Here is a 12,971-nt window from a genome sequence, read left to right as displayed (position 1 = left end):
ATTCAATGTCAAGCAGCTTTTCTCTTCATGCAAAAAAAAATCCCTGCCAAACTCCTGAGAGTTTTCTAAGGACAAACTAAGAACAACAGCTGTGTAAAGTTCCTACTTAAAATATTTTTAATTTAATTTACTATAGTGGCTTTACAAGTAGGGATAAGGCATAGTTAGAAACGTTCCTCCTTGCCAAGTTAGCTTTTATCTTGAAGTTCGTGTTCTGTGTAGATGTATGTATGAAATAATGAAAAGCCCCAAAGCAACCATATAGAGAAGCATTGGAGTACTTTTCAATGTTATATTTTGATGATAAATTGTGGGATTTGGTAGAAAGCCAAGTTGGATGGCAGTAAATAAATTATGCTGAGGGTCAGGGTAGACATACAGACCTCCTGGTGGGATACTCTTTGTTATTTCCTCCAGAGGATGATACAAGTCACAAATAATAAAACATGAAAAAGTCAGCTGCTTGGTAGGAAGTTTCCCTCAAATCTGCATCAGTTCTTGGATACACAGCAGTGGGTCCTTCCAGTGCTGCTTCCCCCGTGCCCCATCAGGGCATTAACTAGAGGTAGTGGCAATGAGGTTGATGTTACCTCGTGTATCAGTTAAACGAGGCAATTCCAGCCTCCTTAATAGCAGCAACTTTGGGAGTGGATTAGGAGCGCACTGTGAAGAAACTGAACGTTCATTGCTGCCAAATTTGGGGAAAATTCAAAGCTTCCATGATCTCCTCCGATTTTGCCTTGCTTTAAAGTGAAGTGGAGTTTATTTCTGCTGCTGTGCCAGTCAAGAATTGCGAGACGAGCTAAAGGAGCGAGACGAGCCTTTGCCAAGGAAGCGGCGACCCGGGTTCGCCCTCACCCGGCTCATTCCAAAGGAGGTGCGCCCGGGAGGGGAGAGGAGCGGCGGGAGGGCCCCCAGGAGGGTGGCACCTGCCAGCTCGCGGAATTCCCTGGACTTCGTGTTCTGAAAGCCCCCCGTGCTTCGGGTTCTCCAGCAGGAAGACGGAGGTTTTCCAGCGGGGGCCTGGTCTAGGTCCGCACCGGGTCCGTTTTGCCTCCACCGCGGCCCTGCCTGGGCTGTGCCCGTGTTCTGGTCCCGCCCGCCGGGAGGGGCGGCCCCGGCTCGGCCCGGCCCCGCCTCCGCGGAGCGGCGCGGTGCGGTCAGAGGCGCGGAGCGGCGCGGAGCCCCGAGGAGCTGCGGAGATGCTGAGCTCGCCCTGGGCCCGCTTCTACTCCAACAGCTGCTGCCTCTGCTGCCATGTCCGCACCGGCACCATCATCCTCGGCGTCTGGTACCTGGTAAGCGCCCCTGGCTCTCCTCGTCCCGCAGGGGTGACCCCTGCTCCGGGCGCTCGGCATTGGCTGCAGGGGCTGTCTGAGCGGGGGCTCCGTGGAGGGCGATGCCCATCGCAGCAGCTCAGGCTGCCCTGGGCAGCCCAGGCGGTTTTTGGAGGGAGTCATGTTATTACGGCAGCGAAATGCGCAGGCAGCTCCGGCGCTTCCCGCCGCTGAGCCCCGGCTCGTCCTCCCGCGGGGCACAGCCTGGGATCTCGGCTTCGCCTAAACTGGGACATGAAGCATGTGCGTGTTTAAGGGTCAGGGGAGCGGGGGCAGGAGTTACAGTGCACGGGCAGGCTCGACTGGATCTCGAGCAAAAAGCTATTTAGGGGATGAAAATGTGGTGACTGAAGACCTCTGGAGGGAGGGGTGCCCCCCAAACTTCGGGGCGGTGTGTCTCATGCCGGGGCTGATTGCAGCACACAGGCCCCGCCGGTGCGTGAGCTCCAGCAGGGCTGCACGGACCGCACCTCACAGAAAATCCTGTTTTTTCATCTCTGGTCGCTGCTTCGTGAGGCAGTCAGGTGTTCTCGTCAGTGCTGTCCCTTGTTTGGCAGGTAATCCTTTATCAGTGGTGTTTTTGGTCAGCCTGGCAGAGAGCTGAAACCTTCCAGGCAGCTGTTCTCAAGTACTAGAAAGACGTCTTTCCTCTGCCAGTGTTATAGGACATGAGTGAGGAATTGACCCTGGAAGCTCCAGGGTTACCATCAGTAGCCAGAGGCTGTTTGACACCCCGTTACTCAGTCGGGGAAAAGACTCAGTGTGTTGGAGGCAAATTAAGCCCTCAATTCCTCCTCTCCTGTGTTTGACAGTGTTTCTCCATCCCTTGGGTAGCAGTGCAGGAAAAGCAGCTTTCCCAGAACTGGCCCTGCCATAGTTACAGGATTTGCAGAATAAAAAGAGCTGGCTCGTCGCTGTAGGTAACGTAGGTGCACTTCTCAGCCTGCTCAGTGTCTTGGTGTGAGGAACTGGTCTCTGTCAGATGGCAAGGCTGTGCAGAGCTGTTTGCCAAGCATCATTTTTCAAATGATTGCAGATGGAAGCAGATTAGACCCAGGCTTATTTGCTCACTACAGAAATTCCCTGCAGAAGCAAGTGAAAAATGCAGGGCTGGCCTCCATTGTGGGACAGCTCATTAAATAAATTCAACCAGTGTAATAAAAAAGCTGGGTTGACATTTATGTCCTAGAAATCATATAAAATGGTCTGTGTCCTGTAAAATACATATTTCACCACTGAGAAAATGATGCATTAGTTGAATATTCCTTGTTCCTGGTTTAATAAAATATAATTAATTGCAATGTCCACAGCCTGTAGTATCTGCAATACTGACAATATTGTAAAAGATGCCTCTCTTTGACTGGCTGCAGTGAAGTTTCAGTAAGTTTTAGTATGACCTGAAAGCTTCCAAACATTTCTTTGAGGTGGCTTGTTATTTCTTTCTACCTTCAGCTGAATGAAGCCTTTTCATGTTGGCTCCACAAAGACAGGGATACAGGTATTTTAGCTGTTCAGACCTAAAGATATTTGAGGAAGAGGGAAGTGCATCACCCGGGCTCAGATACAAAGAAAAACCTGACAGCCATTTAGACTCTGTTACCTAAAGTGTTATTAACATTTAAATACCAGTGCCCCAATTTCACATAGATTTTGCAGTAAAATATTGTTTTTAAATTTTCTTTTCTAATGGGTAGCATTTCCTGATTTACACATCTTCCTGCTTTGCTTCTTTTGCTTTCATAAATTTTTCAGGGCAGATTTCTGAATTACTTCAAAATGATAATGTGTCAGGGTGCACATTTCTGGGCTTTCTCCCCTACTGCAAATATTTAGATTTCTAAATGTAACCATTAAGAATAGAGATTTAGATGCATGTTTATAATAAATACTAAACCTTTTGATAGCTTACAAAGTTAGGAAACAATAAGGAAGGGTTAGCTCCTTGAATAAATGGACCCAGTTGAAAGGTCTTGTTGATAAAGTCATACTCAAAAAAATTGTTTTGTCTCACAAGAACAATTATGATTTGGCACCATGTGCTATTGAGGGTTTACACAAAAATAGATGTCCTGGTGGCATTTTTTTCTCTGCATGCATTTTGGGTGGTTGCATTACTCCAAACCACACATGAGCTATGAGCATTACCTCAACTTAAGTTCAAACAAAAATACTTCTGATTTTTTGCCACATCACCATGTATTCTGTATATGGTTTGCCATTATGCTTTACAAAAAATTACCTTAGGAAAAAACATTCCCCTAGAGATTGAATAGTTTTCTTGTTGCTTTTCTATATCTCCCTCCCTGTGAAGTGTGAGTTTCATTAATTCTATGACCATGAATGCAATGATTCAGTAGCAGAGGCATCTGAAAGAGGAAAAAACAATACCTTAAAAGTTTTGGCAGGCTTTTAAAATAGCATTTTTACATATTGAGCTGGTTTTGTGTTAGAATAATTTCAGAAGGCGGAATGTCATGCCTGAAAAATGTGGAAAAAATAGTGAATTTCTCTGAGATGATGCTTTAGGTCTTTAGTGTTGATGTTTTAATGGAATGCTTGGGATCCTACAAATAGTGGAGAGAGTGGGAGCTGAATGCAGGTGGAGTCATCAGCGCTGCTGTTGAGAGCTCTTTCCACGTAGGTAGGAACACTGCTTTTCCAACACAGGCAGAGCAGCCATGGACACTTACAATGGTCTCATAAAGTATCAATAGCTGGGAAATAAATATTTAACTTTGCTCTATTTAGAACATAATGGATCTCAGAATGCTAATGTTTCTATAGCTATTGTGTTTCAGTAGTGTCTTCCTGGTAGCACCGTGGGTACTGCATCTAGAGCAATATAACGCAGCATTGCGTGGTATTGCAGTATAGCATACAGAATGCAATATACATACCGTCACAGAGCATTGAGGTACTTCAGTGTAAAAAGTAACTTGTAAAGTTTGGAGCAGCCAGGGAAAATTTCCTGAAAAGAATATCTAATCAGGTTGCAGAAAAAACTGCACTTCAGGAATTAGTGTGCTGCCTTGGGGAGAAAAGCTTAACAGGGGGTGCTGCAATGTTAAATACAAACATTATGATGAAGATTTAAATGGCAGTAATATGACTGGCTGGGGGCTGATATTTATTTCAAACCTGAGGACCAGTTTGGTTCAACTGGTTATTAATCTTTGGGTTTTTATCCCACTGTAATGGACTTTACACTTCTCTGTATTGTAACATAAAACCAGAGGTCACAATAATAACACAGAAATGTTTTGGGGTACAAAAGTCTTAATACTGTCGTATTTAAAAAAAAAAAAGGAAATGAGAAAGTAACTTCCAACAGCTTACTTTTGTCCCAGACAGCTGTATCACCATGCTGATCAGGGCAGTGACAGCGCTGAAATGAGTTCTGATCTCCCCTGGAATCCAGGGGAAATCTGGCATTTCAGTCTGTTCCAAGTGGCCCAGTAAGTGCTGGTGACTCAGAGTAACACCCCAGTCGGTGACAGCATTTATAAACACTGCATGTCTTCTTCCTGAGGAAATGGATTCCACTTTCTTTATCTAAAACACAAAGAAGGAGCAACGTCAGATGTGCCGACGGAGTCATGGAAGGATTTCCCACTCTCCTGGCAGTGGGGTTTCTGCAAACCCCGAGGATCCACCAACACCATCTGGGATAACAGGAATTATTTCTGATTGACTTGGGTGGGGAGAAGGTGAAATTGTAAGGTATCAGTCCAAGAAAATAAACATTAAAAGAAGGAGCTTTCATTTTTGAGCTCTGTGTGCCCAGTGCCTCCTGCTACCTACCTTCCTGCAGCAGTGCCCTGGACACAGGCTGCTCCTCCCTGTGGTCCCACAGTCCCCCCAGGAACCCCAGATGCCATTGCCACGCCTGGGGAGCTGAGCCCTCCCTCTGCACTCCCTGAGGCCCTGACAGTGAGAGGCTAAAAATAAAAGCTGGTGGAAGGCTAAGAACCTTTTATAACCACAAGTTATCGAGTTGTGTGTCTCTCACTGAAGGATGTGCACTAAGAACATAAATAGAGCGAGCTGAAGCTTTTAGCCAAGCTGGCTTCAATATTTGAGCTGCTACTTGTGGAAAGCTCAGCATGAATTGCTAGTGGTGACATTTCAGTTCTGTATTTTTCTGAATATACAGTTGAAAGCGTGTGTAATTTCTGTCTGTATCCCAGTCATTTTTTACTAAAAGGATTGAATTCTAATGGATGAAAAAATGTACTGGTAGTGGCTTCCTTATATTGTAAAGCAAAAGAAGAGCACAACTTGCTATGGTCTCATTGATCTACAGGTTGAACACCTTGCTGAGATCAGTAGTGTGCAATTGATCTGATGTCAAAAGGAGAATGAAGGTATATATTTTGTGACTGGGCCACATTTATTTCCTGGCCTTTTTAAAGCCTCATGAAAACAGCATGTATGGCAGCATGCTTAAATACCAGTTAGAAGATTTCAGTAATCTTGGTTTACTTGGCAGGGGGTAGAGATCAGCAGTGGCTGCTCATGTAAACAAAATATACCTACACTGGGATCCTTGCAAGCTGCTTTGTCTGTACTCCTGCAACCTTTACACTGTAGGAGACTACTCACATCAGCAAGGAGTTTTAAGTGAGGGTCTCTTGAACAGAGTGTAAAGGCCCTTCCAGGCAAAATAAAGGAATTCTAGGAAAAGATGAAGTTCTTAATTATTTTCAAACCTATGAGAATCAGGGGATTGTGAGAACTGAAAAAAAGAACTGAAGTTGTGAAAAGGGCAAAATTGCACCATTGCCTGGTGTATTATCCCAATGCCAAGTTGTGGGAATTTTCATGACTACAAGTATGAGGCCTTGTGTTTTACTTAGAAAATTAGCTTGCTTTGTTTCTATATGGAAGGAAATGGACTAAAAATAAAGGATTTCCAGCTTTATCTCTGAATGGAGAGTCACAGTAGCCAGCTCACTGAAGGCTCAGTTCCTTCATGTCAGCCAGGGATGTCGCTTCCCTTGTTGTCCCAGCGTGATATAGCTGGAGTGTTGGGTCAGATTATCCTGCAGGCAGCGCTGCCTTTACTGCTTCCAGGAACAGTCCAGTACTGGTGACACTGGGAAAGAAGCCTAGCAGAACAGGACCTGTTGTGTATTCACCAGGTAATTGCCCCTCCATGGCCCAGTCCTGGGCTGTATATTCAGAGGGAAGAGCTGGATGGTGCCAATGACATGGCTAATTCTCAACCCTTGGTAGGAGATGTAGTGTCAGCAGCATGTGAGATTTCTCCACTGGCAGGTGAAGGGGTCATGATATAATCTGAAATGACGTGAGATTCCTGATTCTTCTAGTAGAAATGGCTTAAGTGACTAAATATTTGCCCCAAGAACCATGTCTATAAAATGATCATTAGTTTTTCTGTTGTCTGTACTTCCCTTCATAAGATAGAAGCTGAAATAATGAAAAAAACAGTAACATTCCCAAGTAACTCAATAGAGTCTTCCTGTGCACATGCTTGCTCTTGAGGAGAGTGGAAACTTGGAATTCATTATGAATAAAGAAAAATATGAATGTTATTTTCAAAAACTTCCCTGATAATTGATGTACATGTTGAATATCCAACTGAGACTGGAGACAGAGGAGGTTCAGGGTATATGCTGTTGGACTGGATTGCATCCATTTCATTTTCTTCCTTAAGACCAGTGGGAAATAAATGACTGATTCTGCACACAAATATCTGTCAGGCCTTGTATGGTATTTTCTTAAGAAACAGAAACCACATGTATGCATTTGAGGTGTGTTAGAGCAAAGAATAAAGACCAATACTGCTCATTAGCATGAACCAAGTGATCTTATCTGAAAGACCTTCTCAATAACCACGTTCTAATTGTAACTTTTCTAGAGAGGCAGTATTAAATATTGTAACAGTTAATAGCTTCAGGAATGGCATCAGGGGAACTCCTTAAAGAACTCCTCCCTGCTATGCACAAGCCCACCTTGGTTTCTGCGGTGCAGGACCTTTCTCCAAATCATGCTTCAGGCCCTCTTCAGATGAATTACAGTAAAGGAACACATGGGAGAAGTTTGAATTGCACAATCAATAAGATAGCTTGCAAACACCCTAATCACTTGTCTCTGAGTGACAGAATCCGTTCATGAACAGGGCAGAAAGATTATCTGAAAAAAGGATGGATTAATTGATACATTATATCCCAAGTTACCTGTGTTTTCTGTTCTGAGTGAAAATAGCCAGGTTTATGTGTTTGCTGTGTTGCAGAGAGGAGTAGAAGCAGCATTTTATTAGTCCTCCCCAGACTCTGTCATACATCAGTATGTTTATTAGTGGTTTTGTGGTAAAAACTTTTTAAGTCATTGGAGGGGTAAAATTTCTTGGAAGTGTCTTTTGGGCAGTCCATGCATTTACTGAACATTAGTCTGTAACACAACACAAGGATTTATGAAAACGTCTTTAAGCTCTAATCCCCTAACACAGGCAGTTTTCCTTATATCCCCAAATACATAGTAGGATATTTCACAGAGTATGTGAATCATTGCAACAATGGCTGATAATCTGCATCAGTTGTCACAAGATGACACAGTTGTCTCATCTAATCAATACAGTTATCAATTCAGAAATTGCAAACCCTTGGAAAATACCCCTTTTTTCTTATTAAGGCCTTCAATTGGATAATAAATTCACTGGGATTACAAGTAACAGTTGTCTCCCTCCAGTGAGAAAACAGATGGCTGGTTGTAAGAGGAGCAAAGTTTACATAAATGCTTGTTGAAGGAAAGAATCCTATTAGGAGTCCAGCATGCTATAATTACATTTGGGCTTTTATACAAAAATCATGAATGTATTTATAGAAAGGAGAGGGGTTTTTACATTAATGAAGTAAAATGTGTTTAGAAGTTCTGTTGAAGGTTAATATGTATCTCCTAGTGAGCCAGAGGAGAACACATTAAGCTTCGTAAACTGATCGTTGATTAGACTGACGTCAGTGAAAATGCAATTAGTCTTATATATTCCTGGACATACGGAACAGATTTTGCAAAAAAGCTGGGAACTAATTTCCTTGACTGCTTTCTTTTTCTCTTGTCTTATTGTGAGGTTTATGCTTTGACTGGAAGTTTGAAGTGGTCAAGACTTGAAAATGTGCAGGGGAGTTTTCGTCCTGTTCTCCAGCAGGGCTGGAGGTTTAAAGCTCCAAATTTCCAAACAGCAGAATAAGATTCTAAAACTCACACTTGTTGCTCAAGGTACATGAGAATACTCCTGGTCAATCTGAGGTGATTCTGCCAGGGAAGCATCATTGAAGGAATAATATGGATTTGAGCCTAGTGCACTGTTTTTGGACCTCCTGTGGGTCAGCTCTCTTTCAGATGTCTGCAATCAGCTCTGACTACTGTCATCCTAGTACCCAGCCTTGGAAGAGCTTTTTAGAGTGCAGTGACTGTTTTTCTTTTCATTGTTGGCATGTGCTGAGCAAGATCTTGTTCTATCTGGAGATATATTAAGCTACTTAAAACAGACAGGACAAATGCTTTTGGCAGAAACACAGGCTTGTGGGAGATTTTCGCCTTGCAGAGGTGCATTTCTCAACAGTGAAACAGCTGTGCCCAGACAGACTGGATGCATGTGATCATGTTCTTTACTATTTCAGTAATTATCTGTACTGTACCCTCCTTCAAATTCTTCCTTGCATAACTAAATCCCTGCCGTGGGTTGCAGAGTGATTCAAGGATGCAGTCAGTCACTTGCATGGATTTGTAGATATTGCCTGTGGTGGCTACATAGGAATAATTGATTGAAAATTCATTGTGTTTTGGTGTTTTGTTTGGGTTTTTTTAATTAATTGGGCATGTGTGACTTGCTGTTAGAAGCACAGAATTCTCACCAGTGCAGTGACACATATCCAAAGAGGCTAGAGGTGGGTCTGAGCACAGACTGTTGTGAGCAGTGTTGTGAATCTGAGCACAGTGTCATGGGCTGGTGTGGGTGAGACACACCAGCCACTGGCCAGGGCCAGGTGCCTTGAGCTGTGTGTCCTGGCTCGTCCTCTGTCACAAGTTCACACAAAGGTCTAAGTCTGTGGGAGCTGCCACAGCTCAGATCACAACCACACTTTAGCAGGTCTGCCCTCAACCTTTCACAGTCACCTGCAAGACTCAAACATGCATTTTTGGAAGTCAAGTGCAAATGCAGAAACCAAACAAATCCCAACTGGCCAGTTGAACAACCTTTTTTCTAGCAAGGTGTTATTGCATACCACCTCTTTGCTAGCTCTCCACCACATCCTGAACCAAGTGACCTTTAGGAGAAATGATGAGTTGGTCTGGCAATGATATAATTTGAACATGGGTATATGATTATATTTCCCCATAAATATTTCCCTGGAGGTCTTGCTGGGCAGAAGACCTCAGCAATAATTTTCAGGACTTTGCTGAGATAGAGGTTCAGCTTTCTTTAAATATAATGTAAAAGTAACACTGAATCTACTAATAAATTTGCATAAAAATAACCTATTTCCTTAAACCAGGAAAGGACTAAGATTAAGTACATAACAAATTAAACTCTATCTCTAGGGAGGCAGAAACCAATAATGTCCATTCTGCACAATCTGTCCATCTATTTTTTTTTAATAAATTTAATCGTTGCCATATTTCATCAATAACAGACAGCTTGTGCTTTGGGATTTCAGACTGTTGAAAGGCTGGCAGTAGGCAATACTTGAGCTCTTTGTATGGAAGAGTGCTGGTAAATTATGCTGGACTTCCTATATCAATTAAATCAGCATAGCCTTTAAAGTTCAGTGTTTAGTGTCCAAGCAATCAAAGTAAAAATTATGAATAAAATCTGATTGAAATATTTGATGCAACTCTCTATTATATGCTCTCTATGATATGCACTTTGTAATATGCTAGTCTGAGCCTGCATGGATGATTCTTTGACTTCTCCTGCATAATATAGAAAAATAGTAACAAGAATTGCAGAATATAGAAAAATAGTAACAAGAATTGCAGACTCTACCCTGTCTTCTCCAGACTAAACAACATAAAAACCTAATCACTACTTCTGACCTGACTAATGCTCTCCCTATTGCAGTGCAGTTGGGAAGGGAGAAAGAACAACTTGTGCAGGGACAACATTTTCTTTTATTCTCCTATTATTTTAAGGTTGGGCAATGACCTGAAGCAGGAAGGTTTGTATTTTGTTTTTAAAATTTTTTGTAAGCACTTGCATTTCCTGAATAAATAGCTCACCTTTTTCTGTATTCCTCCAACCTTTTGCCTTTCAGTAATAATGTCTGATAATGAATTTCACTGGTTAAAGGGGTGAAGGATCCCCTTTTAACCCAAGTTTAAGTAGCCATCTTTCGATTTCTCTTCAGGCTGTTTTGTTTCATTGGATGACTGTGGCTGGGTTTCCTACATTGGACCACATATTAACTTGTGCATCACTAACATACCAGTAGCTTGTCCCCCAGCACTGAGAAGTTGAAACATTTTCATTAGCATGAGGCAGAAGGTTTACACAGCACAAAAAAGAGAGAGGTGTCTACTCTGACAGCCAGGGTTCTCCTGCTGCTCCATTCCTGGAGTTCAGGCTAGTGACTGAGGTGTGCTCTGAGGTACCTCCTGTGCCCTGAGAGGGAAAGTGATTGAGTCATTGCCATGACACTTGTAAAGAAACTTGTGCATATGGAGGGGACTCATTCCTTGTTCATTGTTTGCCTGCTCTCCACAGTGGTCAACTCTAAAACCTTTATTGCTAAAATTCCCTCCTTGTTTCTTCTTTAGTCAAAATTAAAAAAAAAAAAATAAAAAAAAGGAACAAAAAACCCAGCAAACAAAAAACTTTGCTTAATGAACAGAGAGAGAAATCACATAGAAAAATCTGCCTATACAGGTCAATGGTTCATAAACCTTAACTCATCATCATTGCTAACAGAATTTCGGGAAAGGTACCCCAGATAGTGCAAATCTACCTTGAGGTATGGAGTTAAACCCTGAACTTGATTTTTTTTTTTTAACCTTTGTAGAGTTCTTGTGTGCTCTTGATGAACAAAAGTGTTCTTGCTTTTATTAGTGTCTTTTATGCTAAAAGAAAAAAAATCAAGAACAATGCAAGGAACATGCCATGTGAGAAGGAAAAGGTAGATGGGGAGAAATAAAGATGTTGAGGTACTTAAATAGACATTTTACATACATTCTTATTTTTTCTAATAGTAATACTGACTTCAAATATCCAAAATAGAATATCCAGAATAGAAAATATTCTTCTGTTAAGTTTCAAAGAGCAAAAATAGTTTAAGACTGGAGTTTTATTTCTATAGTTTTTATAGAAAACAAGTACTTAGAATCATAAAATTGCTTTGAGTTTTTGAAGAAAGATAGGGGGTACGGGAGTTCTGCTTGAGATTTTCTTCAGTTTTATTAAAAACAATTGGGATTTCTTACTAGTAAAATTAGTGTCCTTGGTGATTTGCTTCAATAGTATCTCTGAAGAGGACAACAAAATAAACCCTGCCAGTCTTGTGGGTATTAAAAATATGCTAGAATTGTGTGTGCCAGTTCAAAACCTGGCCAAGGTTTAGGAGCCTTGGTCAGTGACAGCCAGAGGTGGCTCACTGTTCAAAGACATTGAAGAAAGCTACTGTTATTTGCTGCTCAGTCACAACCATTTTTGTCAGAAACATCATCTCCTCTTTCATCTGGTGGCTCATATTGTGTCAGGCATGGGACTACAGAGGAAACTACAGTGATGTTTTCTGTAACTAGCTGCCCCTATCAATCACAGTATTACAATTCACTAATACGGGTTACAGGAAGTTGAAGGATAGCCCAGAATTTTTTCATTAAATCTATTTTTTTTAGTATTTCTAGATTATAAAAATAAAGTTTATCTTTGCAGTTTTCTATTTTTCTCCCCTTATCTAAAAGTATAATATTTTTTATACCTACATACTACTGGGGTGCTCACTGTCAGTAAACCAGCTCTCTGGAACCATAGAGGGATGCAGGCAGGGAGTTAGTTCTCCACCAGTGCAGAGATTTAAGGGATGTGCTTAAGTGGATCTCTCTTGAGTTCAGTGAAGCTGAAAACAGACACAGAATTACAACAGTATTTACGTCTTTCACCGCATAGAGAACATTCAGACTGCTACATGCATGGATTCAGTTATAAATTGAACCCTCATAGAAGTAAAGCTAGGGGATTTTCCTTCCTTTTTCCCATAAATATGGGGTCTCTCTTCATTGCATTAGGAAGTCTTAGGACACCTGTAGTAGAATATTTGTAGAGGAGACTCTGTGAACTTGAATAGAAACATGGCTGTATTTTTAATGCAGCTTAATATTTCCTCTTCTAAACTCCTTTACCAGAGCAATTTTATTTCCACTCTTGACTGTAAGCTGGAGAAAGACAGGGAGAAATTAAGCCGTTGTAAGTCCAGGCAATTCTTTTGGTGATTACAGACATCCATGTACATTGCACTTCTCCGTCTGCTTGAGTTAGTTATCAAGTAGTTCTATGTCAATGGCATGCTCTTAGAAGCTGCTGGAACTAATTTCCTTTCACATAAGCTGGGATAGATACCATGCAGCTGCACTTCTGTGAAGGTTCTGAAATTATAGTGGTATTCATTTTCTCAT

At 41.9% G+C, this 12,971-nt stretch overlaps 1 protein-coding gene across 1 annotated transcript in view; it reads left to right on the top strand.

The window, feature by feature from the left end:
* Positions 1 to 1,138: 1,138 nt before the first annotated feature.
* Positions 1,139 to 12,971, top strand: part of LAPTM4B (lysosomal protein transmembrane 4 beta) — a 59,851-nt gene continuing 48,018 nt past the window's right edge. The window contains exon 1 of the mRNA XM_027692457.1: positions 1,139 to 1,298. Coding sequence (XP_027548258.1) covers positions 1,203 to 1,298 — 96 coding nt within the window. The 5' untranslated portion in view covers positions 1,139 to 1,202. The remainder of the gene's footprint in view (positions 1,299 to 12,971) is intronic.

This window comes from Neopelma chrysocephalum, unplaced genomic scaffold, assembly GCF_003984885.1.
Source record: "Neopelma chrysocephalum unplaced genomic scaffold, ASM398488v2 Primary Assembly neopelma1_86, whole genome shotgun sequence".
NCBI lineage: Eukaryota > Metazoa > Chordata > Aves > Passeriformes > Pipridae > Neopelma > Neopelma chrysocephalum.
Note: the sequence above shows the minus strand (reverse complement) of the source record. Positions and strands in the feature narration are given on the sequence as shown.